This window comes from Diadema antillarum, unplaced genomic scaffold (genome assembly GCF_040938485.1).
Source record: "Diadema antillarum isolate AM-2024a unplaced genomic scaffold, OU_Dant_1.0 scf00000134, whole genome shotgun sequence".
Lineage (NCBI taxonomy): Eukaryota > Metazoa > Echinodermata > Echinoidea > Diadematoida > Diadematidae > Diadema > Diadema antillarum.
This window is the reverse complement of record NW_027271023.1, coordinates 688,520-711,508: the sequence shown is the minus strand read 5'-3', so window position 1 is coordinate 711,508 and position 22,989 is coordinate 688,520. Positions and strand designations below refer to the sequence as shown.

Here is a 22,989-nt window from a genome sequence, read left to right as displayed (position 1 = left end):
CCCTACCCAAGAGGGGCACCCCTGGATCTCCTATGAACAAACTTGAAACTACAGTCATTAATGTACTCACTCATGATATTATCTCAGCTCTATAACTTCTGATTCTAGAGATTAATAAAGATTCCTTCATTTGGGGGGTTTGGGACCCCTGGGGGCCCCCTGGGTTGGGCATGGTGCCCATTTTAACAAATTGAGATCCTAACCCCCTAGGGATGCTACCTGCCAAGTTTGGTGAAAATGGGTCATGGGGTTTTCAAGAAGAAGATAAAAATGTACAATTTAGGCCCCATTAGGACCCCTCCTCACCCCCTCCCCTGGGTCCCAAGGGGGGCACCCCTGATTCTGCCATGAACAAACTTGAAACTACAGTCATCAATGTACTAACTCATAGTATTAACTTAGCTCTATCACTTCTGGTTCTAGAGAAGAAGATTTTTGCGGATTCCTTAATTTTGGGGGGTTTGGGCCCCCTGGGGGCCCCCTAGGTGGGGCATGGTGCCCATTTTAACAAATTGAGTTCCTAACCCCCTAGGGATGCTACCTGCCAAGTTTGGTGAAAATGGGACATGGGGTTCTCAAGAAGAAGATGAAAATGTACAATTTAGGCCCCATTAGAACCCTTCCCCACCCCCCTCCCCTGGGTCCCAAGGGGGGCACCCCTGATTCTGCCATGAACAAACTTGAAACTACAGTCATCAATGTACTAACTCATAGTATTAACTTAGCTCTATCACTTCTGGTTCTAGAGAAGAAGATTTTTACAGATTCCTTAATTTTGGGGGGTTTGGGCCCCCCTGGGGGCCCCCTGGGTGGGGCATGGTACCCATTTTAACAAATTGAGTTCCTAACCCCCTAGGGATGCTACCTGCCAAGTTTGATGAAAATCGGTCTTGGGGTTTTCAAGAAGAAGATGAAAATGTAAAAAGTTTACGCACGACGCACGACGGACGACGGACGACGGACGACGGACGACGGACGACGGACGACGCACGCCGGACGCCGGACGAAGGGCGATCGCAATAGCTCACTTGAGCCTTTGGCTCAGGTGAGCTAAAAATGTCCCAAACTGTGAAATATTAATTTTAATAAATCAGCACGCACTAGTGCGCGCTGCAATAGTAGCCAGATCTGAAAATAGTAGCCGCGCATAGACCATCGGTGTGTGCACGTTTCCTTCGTTCGCCTCCGTCTGCACACAGCTATTATCGGTATCGCCTCATCAAGCCATTATATGCATACACATGAGTGGAGGCTGCCGTGGCTGCCTGGTCAGTGGCCCGGCGCGGAGCGGTAGCACTAACCTACATGTAGCTGCGTACGTGGACATTTGCGTGCGTTTGCGTGTTTTGAGAGTATCGTAATACACTGATCGTACAGAAAATTATCGAACTACGCAATCGAAAAGGCCAGAAGACTTCTCTTAGATCAAGGCGCATGTCATATTTGGCATTTTAGAGATTGCTCCATGTCTCTCTATATATTGCTATATCTCTGCATGTGAGTAACATTGCACTCTTATATTTCATATGGATATTACCTGTACAATAACCTACAATGTCAGAAAACTAAATTTCTGTGTACAGATACACTTTAAAGCTCCCTGATTGGCTGGCAGTAAATTGTAATTTACCAATGAAATTTCATATTTGCTCAAGATTAAATTAAGAGCTTGATATCTGAGCTTCCTCCAATCAAAGGGACAAGGTTTGAGATTTGGAACCTTGACTTTACTTCTTGATGATGCATATTACCATTTTTAGTTAATGTATCTTACTTCAAAGATAATTTTCTTATGACTGCCTTTGTCTGGTTATATCAACTGTCTTTTGTGGTAAGAGTTTTGGAAATAAAATGTGAAGCAAATCTTGTCCTAACAAAGATGCAGATCTGGAGAATTAAAAAACTACCAAGGTTGAAAAAACAAACAACAACTAGAAATATCACTTAAGGTGATTAATACCCCCGCCCCATGACGACAGTCTTACCCAAGGAATGATCTTTCCTTGATCTTCTGCCATTTAAATGCCGTTACCATGGCAACGCAGCTTCCGACACGTCCGAAAAATATGTCTTGCACATCTTCCCACCAAGACTATTGTGTGTGCCACATTTCATAAGCTTTTGTCAAAAACTGAGGAAGTAGTTCAATCCACAAGATCTTTCCTTGATCTTCCGCCATTAATATGCCATTACCATGGCAACGCAGCTTCCGACACGTCCAAAAAAATATGTCTTGCACATCTTCCCACCAAGACTATTGTGTGTGCCACATTTCATAAGCTTTTGTCAAAAACTGAGGAAGTAGTTCAATCCACAAGATCTTTCCTTGATCTTCTGCCATTTATATGCCGTTACCATGGCAACGCAGCTTCTGACACGTCCGAAAAATATGTCTTCCACATCTTCCCACCAAGATCAAGGTGTGTGCCACATTTCATAAGCTTTGGTCAAAAAACTGAGGAAGTAGTTAAATCCGCAAGATCTTTCCTTGATCTTCTACCATTAATATGCCGTTACCATGGCAACGTACTTTCGGGTACTGTCAAAAAATGCATCTTGCACATCTACAACCAAAGGCACACATCTGTACCAAGTTTCATGGAAATTGGGCAAAAACTGAGGAAGTAGTTTGCAACACAAAATTTTCCATCATTTTGGCTCATAATATGTGAGCTGTTACCATGGCAACATACTTTTTGTCACTGTCAAGAAATGTGTCATGCTGACCTATATCCTAAGACAAACATTCAATATGAATTCCATGAGAATTGGAAGAACACTGACGAAGCAGTTTTGCCATGAAGCATTTTGCCCTATATTTTACCAATAACATGCCGTTACCATGGCAACGCACTTTTTGCCACTGCGGAAATATGTGTCTTGCACATTAACATATTCAGATGAACATCTGTACCTAATTTCATAAAAATTGATAAAAAACTGTGGGAGGAGTTCGCGACGCAAGATTTGTACCCATTTTTGCCCATAATATGCCGTTACCATGGCAACGTACTTTTGGGTACTGTCAAAAAATACGTCTTGCACATCTACAACCCAAGGCACACATCTGTGCCAAGTTTTATGGGAATCGGTTGAAAACTGAGGAAGTAGTTCGCGACGCAAGATTTGCAACGGACCGACCGCCCGACCGCCCGACCGTCCGCTGATTCCTATATACCCCCTTCAAACTTCGTTTGGCGGGGGTATAAAAATGTTTGGGGGCAACTCATCATGTACACATGTATTTGTGGTATATCATCATATATAACAGGGCATTTAGCTGCCCAGATTGAAAGAAGTCACAGTCATATAATAATTACATTCAGTGAGTTATACACATGGCATATCATTCAACCTAGACCATCTTGAAATACATATTGCTTTGCTAAGACATATGAGGGGCATAAGGTATCTATAAAATCTATAGCCTTAGCTTGAGACTTGCCAGACATAGCAATGGTCAATGCAAATGCAGCACATCTCAGCTGCAGGAAAGTACAATTGGAGAAGGGCATGAAAACCAGAGAGCTGATTTATGGATGCGGGTAAGGAACATTATACGTCGTCGTTAAGTACATTAGCGAAGTTGCGGATTGCACTGTCGGCAGAGGAGAGACATGTACATCTGTCCTGCAACACAACACGCATCTCACACGACACAATGCCTACCTCTATTCCTGCTAAAAGGGAACATCCTTTTGTTCACATGCTCCCCGCTGTCACAAAAAGATGTATACGAGTCATTTGGGCTGTCACTTCGGAGAGACAGAACGTAACGCATGCACAGTCCCATCAGTTGGCAATCATGGCGTGACATTCGACCAACCCAGCCCCCAAAAATGTCCTTTTATGATGGCTGATAATCACGTCAAGAGGGAGGTTGCGGCCTGTCTGCCGGCAATTTAGCCCCCCTTCCCTGGAACAGGGGAGCCCCAGCAGTTAAAACGCCAATATGTCAGCGGAATCGCATGTCATATTCCAGAGCAGACCAACTCCTTGAATGCCATCATATCAGTCCTCCCGCTATCAATACCCAACCTCCTTTGCTGGCCATGCGACGTGATGGTACACCTCAATATTCCACTTCGGTCTAGCGCCTTCCTCTCTCTACATCCATCTAGATCCATACATACATACATACATATATCATACTATGTCATACCACCGGGGTATGCCCTGAGCTTCACACAATAGAGACCCAACGCAACTACAAATCTATGCATTGTATCCGTAAGAAGCCCACGCTATATCCCTCGATCCGGTTGGAATGTAGGTCAAGTTGTTTGCCAAGATCTGGGACAAGTTATGAGCCTTCCAATGTTTTGGTGTACATGCAGGGCACCCAGTGGTAAACAGTTTCCTACATTTGCCCCACTCCTCCACCCCATCCCCCACCCCCCATCCCTGATGAATTGTGCATGCACAGAACAACAACTTCTCTTTCATCCTGTCACGACGGCACTCATCCATGGAAAAATGGATCACTCTGTTTTGACAGTTCTCTTGCTTTCCACGCCTGTTCACTTGAAGAAATTTGGGTTATGACACAGAATGTGTTTGAGTATCACTGTACTCTTTGGAGAAGAAATGTAACAACATTTCTTGTACTTCTTTCAATTCATTTTGAGTGCATCAAGTCAAATGAAGGTCAAACGATCAACAAAAATATGTGTCACTGATTTCCTTAGGACTATCAATAAAATGTTCTGAAATACTGTATAACATAATAGTGGTTATATTTGCTTGAGTAATTTTTTCTCTCAGCTGGGTAAGATGAATTTCGCATTTTTAATTCCGCGGAATCAAGACAGTTATTAATGGACCATATGACGTGCAAAAAATATTTGTGTGTTTCTATTTATGCGCGGGTTTCTGGTTAACACGAAATAAGCAAAAATTTCCACACTGCACAAATTTCCACTTTTACAGTATACATGCCAAATATTTCGCAAGTTTTTTGGGGTTTTTTTTTCGTGAATTTTGTGAGTTGGGTGCTGCAACGTGTATATGAGAATTCAAAAGCACACACACAAAAATATAAACGCTGGTTCTGACAAGAATGTGATGTGCCTTACATCTCTCCACTCATTATTGTATTCGAAGACTGCAAATTTAATGACTCGTGAAATTATCGGGAAGTCCCGATTCACAAAAAATAAACTCCCTAAATATAATGTATATGGCGTATACAGTAAATATGAATGCGCCTCCTTGTGCTCTTCCACACTCCATTGTCCCCTACCTATGGTTTAATACAACAGCTTCACTTCATCAAATGGGACTGAACAATAAAACCAAATGACTGAAGGCCATTATTCAGCTTATGCAAGCCATAAAATTACAATGAAACTGTTCTTATACTTAATAAAATGCTGTCTTTAATATCTCAGATAGATAAATTTCACAACGTCACAATTCTATTCGGATGATAGCATACAATATGTAGCAAATAAAACTTCTGCAGAACGTTACTAAAATATTATTATTATTATTTTAAAAAAAATGCATTCTCTTTCTGCTAAGTATAATGGCTATGTATATACACTCATTCTAGGATTATCCAAAAATAAAAATGGCAATATTTCCCCTTACACAGAATCCTTATATTTATGCACCAGCCAAGTACTTGAATACTCTATCAAACTATTGGCTGGGTTAAAAAAACTTTTCTAAACTCATACAAAGAATGTTTAAATATAGTTCAAGATGAGATACATCATACACTGTACACTGAAAATATCGTTTGGTTCCAGATGGAATGTTGAGGAGCACCGGTATTTTGAAGAAGAAGAAGAAAATAAGTTTCATCAACATCCAATGTATACTTTTATATTGTATCATGCACATTCCCCCTCCCCATCCCCATCCCCCCCCCCCCCCAAAAAAAAAGAAAAGAAAAGTAGGGTCAGTGGGCTTATATTCTCTAGCTTATTAGATAATCAAGACATTTATTTCATCTCCAGGGCAAAGACTCATTCAAGAGTATCTTAAACAAATGTCTTTGTCCCTAGAATTCAAACATACAGCCATCTCAGTTCATTTTCATCACTCAATTGCTGCTGATATAATTTCAAATGGAAGCTTGAGCACTGAGGCAAGATAGCACAACACTTGCTGACCAAATCAGGATGGGATTTGGTTACTATCTGCTGCCCTCTTCTGTTCACAGCCCAACAACATCAGAGCATGGCTTGTGCTGTTTGCTCACAGCGGCTATAAATGCTCAAGTTAAACGCCTGGCTATTAAACAATGATTTATGGCACCACAAAGCAGGCAGTTAAAAGACATTTGCCAGATACTGGACAAGAATTCAAAGCAGGGCCACAGTGAATGCTACATATGTAGTTAAACTCTGCATAATTTTGTTTGAATGTCCATGCTTCACTGCATACTCTTCCATTCAAATTTGTCTCCCTTCACTAGTTTGTCTGTACTTCAAACTCATGCACTCTTTGACCTACTGTGTGCTATGACTTTGACCTATGACCTCTGACCTCAAGTCAGTAACCTACTGTACCACGTGAATATCTATATCAGTTTCTTCTTCTAGCCAGAGTTGAAATGTCATAGGCTGAGTACCCTTTACTAAAGGCCCGGTCCCACTGGCCGATTGACACAAAACGTATGCAGAAAGGACACAGCGGACGAGCAAAATTTCGGGGGTGGCTCCATCCGCTTTCATCCCCTCCAGAAATTGACAAAACTGGCGAAAATTTGCGAAAACAGAAAGGAAAAGAATGGACATGGGTAGTATGTAGCGGGGATGTTAAACGGATGTTCATCGGAAGCCTAGTGGATGAAAGCCGATGGAAGTGGATGACAGCTCCGAAGGGGTTACCGGAGATAATTGCAAAGCGAACGCATAGCAGAAAGAGTGGATGCAGAGCGGATGAAGCGGATGCATCACGTATGCCTAAAGGAAACAAACGCTTTGTCCCTTTTAAATACTTTATATACGAGATGCATATGCTTACATCCTTTCTATATCTGTGCTACTAATGATGTACAGACGTTCCATGTACCTTATCTTTCCTCCCTCTTTCCAATTTCAGCTGCAGCGGATGTGAGTTGCGAGGATGCCCAGAGGATGCAGAGAGGATACAGCGGATGTTTAACGAATGATAACGGACATACAACGTTTGTTGCTCGTATATGTCGTGGATTTACATCGTACATGGCGGAAAGTTCATCTGTTCTAAAAGTTTTGAGCAGCTTAAAACTTTTTGCACGGATGAAGTCACAGTGGACGGATGCTCGATAGATAGAGCATATAAAACACGTATGCGGATGCGTAGCGTTTTCCAACAGATGGTAAGATTTTTTTACGTTTTACATCCTCTTTGCATCCATAAGTGCAGTGGGACCGGGCCTTAAATGAGTACTTCTACCTAATCATACATGTGATTCCAACCCCTAACCTTTAACACCATAACCCCAAAGGCTAAAAATCAACGGAGTTTGGACTTATCACTGGTTTTATTATGCTGATACTACAAGCCTCCCCAGCAGTGGAAAATGAAAAAAAAAATCATCCTTTTGATATTAAGTTTGTACACTATGCAGTAAAGACATTTAAAAAAAAGGAGAAAATAAAACTGATTTCACACTCTTAATTAACCACGTAAGGGTCAGGTGTGTGTGTTTGTGTGAGGGTGTGTGTGGGGGTGGGGGGGGGGGGAAGGAAAGAGGAAACTTCTTGCTGAACTTTCTTACCTGATCTTGAGTTGTACACAGGCTTTCCATGAGGTGAGGCGGCTGTCTGACTAGCTGAGGTGGAAGGTCCACTATGCCATCTTCGCTTGCCCTGCATATCATTGAAAAATACATAAGAATAAACATTCAAAAATGGATAAGTCAATTTCAATTGCAATTGATTTTTGGAAACAATAGATCTTTTTTAAAAACATGGCTGAACTTTATTCATTGAAGTTACTTCCTTTAATCTGCGGGCTACAGTACTAGTACTTCAGACCTACCAGCCGACTTACCCAGCAGAACTAAACTCACTGTTGGGTTAGTAAAGGCACTTTACCTATTAAAAAAAAAAATCCTTTGTGCAAATGCTCATTTAGATGAGTTAGAGAATTTTCTCATTGTTGTAACTGATAAATGGCACCATTTGAATTTTAGAAAGTTTACACATATTCTTGCAGGAGACCACACTACTCAGTTTATTGTTGTACCTTCCTTTTTGTCATACTGGCAATTGGAACGATCATATTCTTGTAAAATGTCATTATAAAATAAAATCACATTTAAATCTTTGACCTTACAAAACAAGTGAAATTTCAAACAGAGTTACATCTAGTCCATAAATGACAAGGTCTTCTTACCTGAAATGAAGATTAGCACCCAAAACCAATTTCAGTCAAATCTAAAGTAGCAAAATGACTCCCAAAATGAATTACAAGCTTATGATTTTTCAAGATATTTTTTTTTTTTTTCCAGGGTAAGGAGAAATTAGCACTTCACGTATTGGAAGGCTGAAAGGGTAAAAGCTAGAGGGGTCATTCCTAGCCGTGCTGACAAGTGTGCTCTGCTTTAAAATGTGATGTACAGAATGTACGGAAGGAAAAAAAAAAGACATCTCCACTCCATCGTCCTTTACAGATCAATGTTTATAAGCATGGGAGTAAGGCAAGATCAGTCTGAAGCTTATGTACAAAGTACTCACGGGTTTGGCTGCGTTGTTGGGAAATGTATAGCGCCGCGCGCTGTCGATGTTTGTGATGCTGCCCCCTGGCGAGGACGAAGTGCTGCCCCCTCGTGAGCTGCCCGGTGATTGCTCCTCGCTCTCCAGAAAGGGCATAGCAAAGGAACTCAAGTCCTGGGGGATATAGAGAGACGAAAATAACCGGGATAGAAATGTGATTGAATAATTAGACTGACTGAGTGGTAAACCGTATGACGAACATGTGTATCTCTGCTAAGAGTCCTGCTCTCTCAAATCAGATATAATATTCATCAGTACCTTGTATACTTATATGATGCAGCTCTCTAGATCTGTCTGGTGTTATCACAAACATATTTCTGAGGTCATCATTGGTTGCTGACAAGATTTAAAGGGGTGAACCCCTTCTCATGAGAACTTATCTGTGTCTCTCTGGGCTCCTTCAATTCCTCACAATTTATAGCAGCTCTATCTATACAACATTTTGGGTCATGGTGCCAGATCTATTTTCTTTGCAGCCATTTACCCACTGGTAAAGGTATCACTTGGCTGTAAGCAAAGCACTTTAAATCTCCAAACTGCGTACGGCAACACAATGTCTGGAGGAGCTTGACCTTAGCCACCCTCATCCAGGCTTAGTGCTGTGAGCTAAACCATGGCATGAACAAAAATCGATATTGCTTTTGCGTGCCGTTCACAATGTACAATGCATGGGGCAAACTAATCGTGGGTTTTTGACAAAAATCAAGAAAGAATGATTTTTGCATAGCGATGCAGAGGCGATAGTGATGTTATAGTATTCATCTGCACCCAAGAATTACCTGTTTTTGCATCTCATTGCAAGAATTGACTTTTTGGGTGTGTGTGAACAGGCCTACAAAGGTAGCATGGGAATAGGTGGTAGAGAGGTGGGTGGGGTCTACCTCCCCTACCCCCTACCCCCTTCCCCCCCCCCCCCATCCAAAGTTCCCCTGCAGCACCTCAAAGAGGAATTGAGAGTAAAAACACAGATCTTCTGATGTATTGTGAACAGGAAGTTTCTAAGTCTCAAATGACAAGCAAAACCAACAAGGTGGTATGTCTCATACCATGTTTTCACATGACTTAACAGTTACTTGATGAAAGATGTACGAATGTGGGGGAAAAATAGCTTTCTAATCAATTTCTATTGCATCCTGTACCTGTAAGTTATTGGCAAAAAAAACACCCCAACAATAACCAAAAAAAAAAAAATCCTGAAACTTATCCAAAAACATTCATATTTTCCTACGTGCATTTATCCTGAATAAAACTAATCATGGAATGTTTGAAAGTTCCATGGATAATATTATGATGCCAAGCATTCATTCCATGTGCCTAAACTCTGCAGTGTTAGATCACTATGGGGGGGGGGGGGGGGGGGGTGAATAAAGAACAGCATTCTAAACTTGATAACTGTCTCAACTTACAATATGTAAAGGTGAAAACCAATACTTCAGCAAAAAGCAAAGTAATGGTACAATTTTTGAACTAATGCCAACACTGCTTTGCATTATGCATTTTTTCATAATCTAACACACAAGAGATATAAACAAAAAACAACAATCAGAAAAGATAGGACTGAGATCTTTCAAAACTGAATAAATTATAGCAATGACTCATCCTTTTAAGGGCTACACTGTAGTAAATTATCCATACAAATCACGGTACAGATTACTGCAATCCTTGTTCACACAGGCATAACAATCTCTGAAAATACAAAGACTTGTGTGCTGATGACAATGTGATTAGCATTCATACTGCACAAATAAAGTCCCTCACAGCAAAATCCTTCTGTTCCATACTAATGACATCAGAAACAAACACAAAATAAACCCCCAGAAATTTTGAAGCCGACATGAGCACTGATGCTCCTTACAAGATTGCAAATGTTTACACTATCATTTAAAGGGATGGTGTAGGCCTGCAGTTTCGATTGAAATGGCACTTCAGGTTTCCAACATTATCTGGTGATTATGGGTTTTTTTTTTAATATAATGAGAGAACCTCTTCAAAATACGAAAGACAATATAATTCTGAGGGGAATTCAAAGTTTATTTGACGAAAATTAGTTTTGAAATGGTCAAGATAAAACAAAGCAATCGTAACAAAAGGTAGTACCCATCTTTTATTAGGATCACTTTGTTTTATGTTGTTTTGGATACATATCAGCCATTTAAAAACCAGTTTTTATCACATAAACTTTGAATTCCTCTTAGAATTACATGCTCTTTAACATTTCATAAAGTGATCCCTAAGTATCTTGAAAAAAAAAAATGTTAAAAGCAGAATCCTCACCTCAACCAATACTATACCATCCCTTTAGAAACACAATTATCACCATCCCAGAAATGTTGTGACAATGTAAGGGCCCTGTATACAAGTTCATACAAGTTTACTCCACAGTTGATTTACTTGTTGAGTTAATACCAATCTCAACAATCGACCGATATCCAAAGGGCTTTTTACACTTGTAAATTTTTGCTTAGCCCCGGACCAACGGTGGGGCTAAAGGGGGGCCTTAGCCCCACCGTTGGTACGGGACTATCCTTAGCCCACTTTCTGTTTACACTCGTTTTTGCCAAAGTGGGCTAGCCCCACCGATAGTACGGTACTATCTGGCCCTGCAAAATAGCAGGGGTTAGCACCGCAATTGCGGTGCCAAGCAAGTGAGTGTAAACAGAACGAAAAAATAATCCTGGGCTAAGCGACGGAGACGAAGTCCGACCCTCACTGACCAATCAGAAACGAGGTAATCAAGTGCTGCCGGTGTGTGCGTGTACGTGTACAGTACACAGCATAATTATGAATATTCATGTGGTTTGGAAAGTCCGGGGCTAAGAAATACGAGTGTAAAAAGGTCAGTTTTCTCCTTAGCCCCGGACAAGAGATAGTACGGGACTAATTGGCGAGTGTAAAAAGCTGAAAAAATTGGTACGGGACTAACGATAGTCCTGGGTCAGAGAAAGTCCGGGGTTAAGAAACACAAGTGTAAAAAGCCCTCAATTCTTCATTTTTTTTTTCATTTTTGACAGCTCTGATGATATTTCTGACAATTCTCAGACCCTACATATACCCATCTTCTTTGATGCAAGCATTTCATGGTCTTAAAAACCACAAAGAAAGCTCCTACTGAAGTTGGAGCAAATCAACAAGTTTAGTCAGAGTTCAATGACTTTTGACCTTGAGACATCTTGTCCAAATCTGGGGCCTGTTGCATAAAAGTTACAATTATGGTAACTTTGCCATCCAATGGTACATTATTGTAACTACCATAGCAACAATACTAACAGGCCCCTAATCATGAAAGTGCATACTCTCTACATTTCGTGGGTCAAGTCTTAGGAAAATCTATGAAACCCTTTTTTCTCTAATCATGTTTAAGAAGGTTTGGGGTTTGTGCACACGGCTATTGCACACATACACACACATACACCAACACAAACTTAAAATGCCTCTGATACCCTTTGGGGGCTGAAGCACAATTTAAACAAATATGAAGTCTTATGATGTGGTTTTCAGGACAAAATGTTATCACCCCTTAAAAATGATATCATCTGCAAGCATTCATTATTGAACAAGCTTCAATTTTCATTTCTGTTTGTGTGTTTTGTGTGTTTGTTTGTTTGGTTTTTAAGGAGAGAAGTTATGAAAAAATGTAACTACAATGTATTTGAACAATGCTGTGAAAACATTTAAGCCTTGAGGCAAGGCTAGCTAAGAGAGCAATTATGAGGAAGCTGTGCACAGCAGGACCTCTTGTGTGAGTGTGTGTCCTGTGTGCCAGCGAGTAAGCACTCTACAAAACAAATGGCTGAAATGGATAATTGATGCTTATTGAATATTTACGAGGTCAGTCCATTGCTGGTCTCATTACGGGTCGGTTTGTACTAGGCAAATTAAGTCTCCTTTGAAAAAAAAAAAAGGTAAACAATTTCAGAATTACACAAACATGTAGGCCTACATTACAGTTGGGACTGCTCACTGTAACCTTATCATTTTTTTTTCTTCATATCAATACACTTCTCTGTAAGAAAAAAAAAAGGGTTCCGCATGGAGACTAACAGTAATATTTTATCAGTATCAGGATTAACAGCCATTAATCACTCTATTTGATACTCTAAATGCTGTGATGAACTCAAACCCAGTGGGCACTTACTATACCAGTGAGTACAAAAATACATTTATTAAATAGCACCACATAATTTAAACAAAAAGGAGATATTTTCAAGTACATGATACTGTTTATTATAGATTTTCTGGCTTAGGCCTAAGGCTACACTTTTATAATGACTGCACACATTGCCCATTCATTGGAAAAAACAAAGAATGGTTTTAGTCTTGATTACTGTATACACCGAATATTTCACGAGGTTTTTATTTTCGCGAATTTCATGAGTCAGGTGCTATTCGTGAAATTAAAGATATGCGAAAATATTGACTCTGATCCCAATGTGAATGTGATGTACGCGTGTACTCTTCTCCGTTCAGTACAGGACTCCCCGATCGCGAATTTAACCACTCGCGAAATTGTCGGGAATTCCTGATTCGTGAAAATGTAGACTCGCGAAATATATGGCATATGTATTTTATCTAATCTAAGAAGATTATTTAGTTAAAGTACATTTGATTGAATATTCTGGGTGGAATATCACGTGGCAGAGAAGGGTGAGTAATATAGGAAGACAAGATGAAGACATTAAATGCATCCAAGTCATTTCCAGGCATTCTCCTACACATTACAGGTACTGTTTACCATTGAGAGCAGTGCTTTCAAAAATGTTCGAGTTATCACATTTGATGCATATGTGTAGGTCAGTTGTATCACAAAACATCCTACCATAAAACATTTTGCAAAAAAAAAAGCCTAAAATATATGGAGCTTTCACTGTTCTTCTCAATAAACCATAACTGTGGGCAGTTTATTCCAGAAACAATTTTACTGTTTAACTATTGTTCACATTTTGCATATTTAACAATACTTAACATTGATCATAGTGATTAACATTGATCATACTGATTTACATTCTAATATTGGTTGTTTGCATCCCTTTAACTCACATTTTAGAACTATTTTGAAGCACAAAAGCTGGGTTTCTGTTTCATCTTCAAATGGTAAACAATGCCTTTAACACAGGACTCCATTCATCTGCGAGATTTGACCCTCATCCAATAGTGCAAGCCTGTGTGAATGGAAGACCAATGCCCCCCTGACCAATAGAGCCCCACACATAATCCTCTTGCTCTGTGGGGCAGGTGAGCGTACAAACTGTAGAAACTGCACTGATGCTGCGAACCAGCAAATTAGACAAATCCGATTAGCATGTACGCAGGTGTGCCAGTCCACCCTCACTGTGTTTTCATGCATTGCAAATAATATTATAATTTGTTGGTAAACAGAACAGTTTAACCTTCAGAGAAGGAATCTCAGAATATCACTGACTGTGTGTGTACATGATCTAGATTCGCCTTTGGGTATCACAGGCTTAATGTGGAGTAGGCCAGTGCAAGTCCTGCAAAATTATCTCCACCTATAGATATACATGCTATTTCTTTAAACCGTTAGAAGCCTTTTACTGGTAGCATACATGTAGACGACGCCATCTGTAATTTATTCAGCTGTCTTATAGATGCTTTGATACTTTCACATCTTCATTTCTAATAAAGACCTGTATGGCTGCAAATGAGAAGGCTGTGGGATGTACCATGTCCTGGCCAAACATCTACCTATTATAATGAAGATTATGGATACGAAGAAGCACATCTCGCTTCTTTCATATATACTGGCATCAATTAATTGATCTCTGAATTCATTCTCCAGCAAAATCATCTTTCAAAAATCTTATAAGATAACCTTTCATGAAGTCAGATATGATGTATCAACTTTTACTACCCTATTTCATCTTTTGGATGCTTTGATGCTTTTCTTTTCCCTAATTCTTCTTTGTGAATCAATTCATTTTTTGATTGACTTAAATCCCATCATCTATATCTTGTCATCTCTTTCTTCATATATTCATAAACTTTCATAAGTTCATGTTGTCTGTACTATATCAGGACTTCATTAGGAAGTCCATTTACTTATTCTGCGATGCTTTCGAATCCTTTCGAATCCATCCATGCATTAATTCATCGATCCATCAATTTATTCATAAGTATGTGCACATTCATTTCCTTGCCCATCATTCATAATCTTTCATAAAATCATATCCGCTGTCTCGCAATGATTTTTTTCTTTCTCTCTATCTCTTCTTCAGTTCTCATTACTTTTATATATTACCCCTTGATATATTACTCCCTGGCTGGATGGCTGTTTTATCTTCATCTCTCCCTGAATGATACTGCTGACGAAAATTCAGACTAATTCTTTTTGCTAATAATATGTATTCACTTCCTATACCACCAACAGCAGCAATTCAATTTGGTATTACTGCACAAAGTTTTTAAAAATAGTTGATATACACATTATAGTGTGTAGCATTCTATACTTGGAAATAGAAATTAACAATTTTAATATATTTTACTAAATTAACAATAACTGGATGCTCTCTCTCTCTCTCTCTCACGCACACGCACACAAACGAGTTGGCAAATTAATGAGATTTATCGTCACTGGGGTGACAAGACCTTGTATCTCAAATTTTTGTGAAAATGACTCTTTTGGATTGATGGTCAGATAATCTGATGTCCTGTCCAAATCCTAGCTGTCTTGATGTCATGCTTTGGCTGCCATGTTTTGTTTCGTTTTGTTTTGATTTTTCTCTCCTGAACATTTGACATTTTGTAGATATGAGGTCTTGTCGCCCCAGTGATGTTATGTAACTTTCCTCCACACCCCATCTGCATTTTATCAAAGATGCACTAATGTCACTCTTTTTTAAAGTGCCCTCATTAAAGGCATAATTTACCATTTGCAGATGAAACAAAAACCCAGCAGTAGTGCTTATGAATAGTTCTAAAATGTGAGTTAGGGATAAAAACAACCACTGTAAAAATTTGAATCCATATAATCAATGTTAAGTATTGTTAAATACACAAAATGTGAACAATAGTTATAGTAAGAATACTTCCAGACTACCGTCTACAGTTATGGTTTATAGAGAAAAATTCTGATATCTCCTTATATTTTAGGCTTTATTGTGAAAATTTTATATGGTAGGATGTTTTGTGATACGACAAACCTACACATATGCATCAAATGTGATATCTTGAACAATTTTGAAATCACTGCTCCCAAACAAAGGTAAACTAAACCTTTAATCCCCAATGTGTGCATCAAACTTTACAGCTTTACAACTTTACAGGGAGACATAAAAAAAAGAAATAAAACAAACTGACACTTTACACAACAACTGGTTCATATTGACAACCCCCCCCCCGAAAAAAAATGCCACACTATAATTACATTATCATAAAAATTAATAACACCAACTTTAACAACAAAGATAAAGGCATCAACAGAAGAGAATATTGCACACACCCTCACATACAATGTACATAATATTCATAATTCACACATTATGGTGTTAAAAATCTTTAAATATTTTCAAATTAATAAATACGTATTGGATTAAAAAACCAGCAACTGGAAATGAATGCAGTCATACAGATATATTCAAATTAATTTCATCCAACTGCAAATAAAGTTTAATATGAGAAAGTAAAACCCAGCATAATGCGAACAGCGTGATGTGCAGTGTTACCCCCCCCCCCAAAAAAAAAAAAAAAAAAAAAATCAAGGCTGTCAGTTTTCGAAAACAGAATGAGAAAAAAGCAAAAAGAAGAAACACCGAGGGAGCTGAATAGGAGATGTTAGAATAAATAAATATTCGCGAACAGGTGTAGAAGCGGATAAGAAATAAAAAGAGGACAACCAGAAAATAGAGAGAGAGAGAGAGGGAGAGAGAGAGAGAGGGAGAGAGAGAGAGAGAGAAGAAACTAACATAGGGATCATGAAAAGGAAGGAAACAAAGCAAGTACTCGCAAACAGGTGTGAATAAGTATTCGCAAACAGGTGTGGAAGCGAATAAAGTAATGCAAGGATAGCAGCAACATATAGATCGAGAGGGATTCAAAGAGTTCAGCCCACGCAGGAAGAACATCTCACAAACACACTCAACCCTTTTTTGCTAAATAAGAAAAGACGATAATGTTAGCTTATGAAACACAGGAAACAAAATTGGGTGACATATAATACAAAATGTATGCCTTTGGTTGAAAAATCAAACAAAAGCTTTCAGAAAACAAAGAAAATGTTATTCTGGGTTTCAATAATACATCTATGTCATCAGCATTGGTCAGGTTAACATTTACCCCTCACTCCCTACTCCATCCTCATTTTCACTGACCTTGGTCTCCATGGTAACCCCTCAGCTACCTTTGTTTAATTTTCATGTGCCACAGATCTGTCAATTTGAAGCTATGGCATGCAAGTGGGAGCATTGGATTCAGATCAGGCCATGATTATTACAGCATGCATTACCAGGTTGGTGTTTTCATTGGATTGAAAGAAAGATACCACAGGGTACTACACAATAAAGTCTGCCTCCGAGCCACTTATCTCTATTCAGACCATTAGTAACACAGGAGGGATTATTCCGCTGAGAAATGTCAAGCTCTTAGTGCGAGCCTCGGCTCTAAAGAAAGCACCGGTAGTTACCCGTTATCTACCCTGGAAGCGGTGAAAATGCAATATTGAGCTTGGCACAATTTCAACGTTGGAAGTTTTAATAGTCAGAAGAAAAGGCATCCTAAATGAACAATAATGCATTCAATTCAAGAAATTACATTTCTGTGAGTTTGGTGCTGCATCTGCTTACCATTTAAAAGTTTGTCTAACATTCATTAAAGGTACTGTGTACACCTTTGGGAGCAGTGATTCAAAAATATTCAAGATATCACTTTTGATGCATATGTGTAGGTCAATTGTATCACAAAACATCCTACCATATAAAATTTTTGCAATAAAGCCTAAAATATAAGAAGATATCACTATTTTTCTCATTAAACCATAACTGTAGACAGTTTAGTCTGGAAACATTTTTTATTGTAACTATTGTTCAAATTTTGTATATCTGACAATACTTTACTAACATCGATTATACTGGTTCAAATTTTTTACATTGGTTGTTTCTATCCCTCACTCACATTTTAGAGCTATTTTGAAGTGCTAATGCTGGGTTTTTGTTTCATCTGCAAATGGCAAATTATACCCATACATTGATTATACTGGTTCAGATTTTTACATTGGTTGTTTCTATCCCTACTTCACATTTTAGAACTATTTTGAAGCGCTAATGCAGGGTTTTTGTTTAATCTGCAAATGGCAAATTATACCTTTGATAGTCTTTCACAAGTTAGAGGAAGAGCTTCTTTTTCACTTGAGCTCTTGGCTGTTCATATCTCATTGTTTAAGTTGAAGAATGGTCAAAAGCTTTCCAAGTACTTGCTATATTCAAAAATTATTTTTTTATTAGTAACATACTTCAGAAGACTTATAACTTTTTGCTCACCGGTAATTTCTGTAAATTGTAAAGTTGTGCAGATTCAATACAATTAACCAGCTCCACTATACACTTGTAGGATATGCTGTCAAATTTAGGGGTGCCCATTTAATGGCAAGATGATTTCTGCAGCAAAATATCTCCTGGGAATTGATGGGTTACTGTATATGCGATATATTTAGCGAGTCTAATTTTTTGTGAATCGGGACTTCCCAACAATTTCGGGAGTGGTTAAATTTGTGATTGTGGAGTACAGTACTGAACAGAGATATGTATGCGTGCATGTCACACTCACGTCGGGATCAAAGTCAATATTTTCTGTGTGTCTTTAAATTCGTGAAGAGGAGGACCTGACTTGCAAAATTCCCGAAAGTAAAAACCTCGCAAAATATTCAACGTATACAGAAATACTACCAAGTGTGTTGAATGGTGACTTGTTCTTGAATTACGTGTACATATTCATACAGTGTGCTTCTACCTCGTATTACCTCGCATCATTGCAAAATTTTGTCACTTGCATCACCTCTTGTTTTAATACGACCTGAAAGGTTTCTACTGAGCAATCAAAATACTGTAAAAGCTGTTATTTCTGCTTATAGATATTTTTGCAAATGAGGGGGTCACAGACTTTTTTGCGAGATGTTGTTTTTGCAATCATAAGAGCGCTAATGCCCGTCCGTTCGCGCTGCAAATTTCATGCAATCTACATCCAGTGGCGATATTTTTGTGTTACACTGTTAAATTCGCTGCCCAATAGTGATTCGCGAAATTCGTGACACTTGAACCCTCGTGAACATAACAGCTTTTACGTTACGTGGATATGGCAGGGTCAAGTGAGGGAACTTACAAAGTGCAGTGAGCCAGAAAGTCCAGTATCGTAAGGTCACAGATCGGATCATTGTGATGACCAACTGAATAACACGTGGGATCTTTACTAAGAATTTGAGACTCAAGGACACCACAAATTTTGTCACTGTTTCTACTGAAAATCGTCCCTTGCATTTCTGCACTTTGACCACCAAAAAGGTGGAGGATGCATCACTTTGTATTGTCTTGTTTTCATATTCATTTCTTAATCACGATGCAATGTGTAGAACATTCCTGAATCCCGATCTCAGCATCAACGTACACATCACAATACATGCTCAACTTTTAAAATCTGTTATATTACTAACACCACTACACTGTAGTACTACATTATGCACATAAAACGTTCATTGATCGTAATCTTTCCCACCAATCTTTAAAAAGTGCTCTTTACAGCATAACAAATCACATTTTCACCCCCATCTAGTAGGGTTGCTGGATACCCAAAAGAATGCTCAAGTCAACAATTAGTCACATTTATGATAACAAGTCCTAGGAATGAAAGGAGCTGTGCCAAGTTTCTATTATCAGTGAGGAAAAGAAGTCAAAATACTGAGTGAACAAAATGAGTAAAAACTCAGTGGCATCACATGTCTGTTACAGGATACTCTGGAGTAAGATGTTATGAAAATACCTGAATGTAGACCAGCAAGTTTGCTTTACTGTTTCTAGTTGGTGTCTCTTTACAATTAATGCTGGGTCCCTCTGGCATACAAAGCCTATCAGAACACCTAAAAAATTGTGATTCTCCATTGTTGTTGAATCATTTACGGTGCGTTTCTCTAAAAATTTTCTGGGGCAGAATCACAATACAAAACGTGTTTGAGGCATTCTGGGGCAATAGATAGAACAAAACCGTGTTTTCAAACGAGTTTAGAAGTGCCGATTTGAAACACCTTTGAGACCACGATGGTCTTTCTGCGAGTACTCAGACTTAGATAAACGCAATACCATTTTGAAATGCATAATTTCTATCTCCGAGCTGCCCAGGTCAACATCCACCTGTTTCCGATTGCGTGAATGATGAAGGCATATTCGGTGGTACGCAGTTGACCTCCACGTCCCGGGTCAAACTGCGCAAAGCAGCTGCGCAGTGACAACCCTATAGTCGCCATTATATGACGGTTTAGGCTGCGTTTATCTAACTTGAGAGAGAGAATCACGTTTCAAAACGCGTTTGGAATGGTGTTTGCCAAAATGGTTTGAAACGCGATTTTCAGGGTGCCGCATTTATCTAACCATCATACAATCGTGATTGGAGTGTTGTCACTGCACAGCTGCTTTGCGCCGTTTGACCCAAGAAGTAAAGGTCAAATGCGTACTACCAAACATGCCTCATCAGTCACACACAAATAATGGGTACAGAGCACAACCGGAAACAGCTGGAATTTGACCTTGAGATATAAAATGTTTCAAAATGGCTTTGCGTTTATCTACTCACAGAATGCCGATTGTGGTCTGAAAGGCGTTTCAAAACAGCGTTTCTAAACACATTTGAAAACACAGTTGCGTTTATCTAACCCCTGAAAATGCCTCAAACGTGTTTAGGATTGTGATTCTGCCTCAAAAATTTTTTTGATAAACACAGCCTCAGATACACGAGGGTACCCGAGAATCGCATTTCAAACCGCATTCATAAACGGTTTTCGAAACACATTTTGAAACATGATTCGAGAGAGAGAGAGAGAGATAGATTAGATAAATGCAGGCTTATAGAAAACTCCCTTTTACTAAAGTAAATTCTATCTTTGCTTGGGCTGCAGGCTCACTCAATGTTGCTAACGTTTTTTTGGAGACACTAATCTGGCTGAATACCAGAAAATCTGAAACCAAGGCTCCCACAACCTCTTCAAATGAATATTCGAACAGCGTATAAATATTCACAACTGAATGATATGTAACTTAAAAATCAAAACATCAACATAAAAAATTACAAAAATTTTACAGTGCAAGGCCACAAGGTTTATAAATATGGACAACAAAATCAACAGTGGAAAATACCAAAAATTAAGTTGTTTTTTTTTCTTCTATACTTCAGTCTCCTCACTGTATGGTAGATTACGATGAAGGCTGGCAAATTCTCTACACATACCCTCAGATTTAAAACCAGCACACACACACACACACACACACACACACACACACACACACACACACACACAAAGAGCAAATTCACAGGAATTTATGCTTACATGCTCTGTAAAATAAAGGCACTACTGCAGTATGGACTAGCCTGGCAGTGTTTCTTAGGACAATGCGCGTGTTTCTACTGAGAGCACCTCACATCCCTGGCATCGCCACAAATTTTGTCCAACACAGCACCTCATATTTTACGACCACTCGAGCTGTTTCTACTGAGCGTTAAAATACGAGGTGATGCAAAGGTGACGTGCAAATGCGGCGATTCCGGAAGTCAGGTATTTTTAAGTCACAGATTTGGGTCACGCGCGCACTGCCTGTTAATATGTATGATCCGAACCCTGCCTGCTTTGCTACAACTGCGTCGGCTATTTTTTGATTAGCCATTTCTCTTCGTCTTCCCATCCAATATACCCCGAACTAACATACTGGTATCCTGCCACTGACTGATGAGAAATCTTTGGAGATCGAGGGTCCAGCTGAGATTTTCTCAAGGCTGCGACATACTAATGTCGTACTCTCGCGATTCGAGACAATAAAATGAAATAACGCGGTGTAAAATCAAGTAAGTGATGAGGGCTTAGTAATGCAATAAGTTAGGCTGTTAATCACGCGAACAATAGACGATGAATGCCACGCCACAATTCACATGTAACGTAACGTATAGGGCCTGTAACACATACACAAGCGAGTTGGTACAAACAAAGCATGATGCGAACACGGTCGCTGTGTGTACACACGTATTTTGTACACATGTGTCGAAGGAGTGTGTGCGATGAACCGATTGAAAAGCGCGGGGAGAAATTCTAGACGTCCGATACACCACGAATTTCGCTACCCGGTGTGTTTCTACTGAGAATCGTTCTTCGCGTCACCTCGCATCGACCACCTCAATAGATGGACGACGGAGCACCTCACATCAGCCGGCATCGGCCACTACCCGATCTGTTTCTACTGAGGAAAAATTCGAGGTGTCACCACGCATCGGCCGGTATCGGCCGGCATCGGCCGGTATCACCACACATCGGCTGGCATCACCTCGAATTTTCGTCGCTCAGTAGAAACACGCTCATTAACAACAACACATTACCGACATACATGGCATATTGTAGGAAAAAAGACAGCGAAATGGGATAGGCTTTCCATAGACAGTCGATACTAGAGGAGTTCCATCTTTTGATGATATTGGATTTGTGGCAGACCTGGGAATTGCATGGGTCACTGATTTAGGACAATTAGTACAGACACAAACACGCAACACATATACACACACTACACATACATTACACACACACACATATGATATGCAATACACAGACGCAACACACACACAGCACAAAGGGACATAAAAATACACACAAGAAGAGTGCATTGATCAGTCCCATTCATAAGTCCATGGAAGGACAACACAAGCCTGGGGCAATGCTATTCCTGGCCAATTCACCATGTCTGGTGGTGGTAATGTAACACGCCTCCCTCCCCCTTTTTTGTAGACAATCCTGTGTCTGCAAATTGGACGAGGTCAACTTTTCTGTGTACCCTTCTCAACGAAGCGTACTAATATAACAGGCAATGGAGCAGAATGCATTATTAGCCCTTGTTGGAGACTTACATAAAACTTAAATAATGCCCAGCTAGAAATTCATTCCGTGCATGGATTTTGAGAAGGAAAGAGTTTATCTTCTTTTCATTCTTATCCTCATCAAGTGATTATGCACAGTCAAATGTGATGCAGACCATAAATCTGGCATAATCAAATAACTGCACAGAACAGGAGTTTGTGACGAACT

The 22,989-nt window shown here is 39.5% G+C and overlaps 1 protein-coding gene across 1 annotated transcript in view; it reads right to left on the bottom strand.

The window, feature by feature from the left end:
- Positions 1–22,989, bottom strand: part of LOC139720819 (5'-AMP-activated protein kinase subunit gamma-2-like) — a 78,883-nt gene that overhangs the window by 35,917 nt on the left and 19,977 nt on the right. Inside the window, exons 2-3 of the mRNA XM_071632156.1 lie at positions 8,676–8,828; positions 7,715–7,805 (exon numbers count right to left, since the gene is read on the bottom strand). Of these exons, the coding sequence (XP_071488257.1) occupies positions 7,715–7,805; positions 8,676–8,828 (244 nt within the window). The remainder of the gene's footprint in view (positions 1–7,714; positions 7,806–8,675; positions 8,829–22,989) is intronic.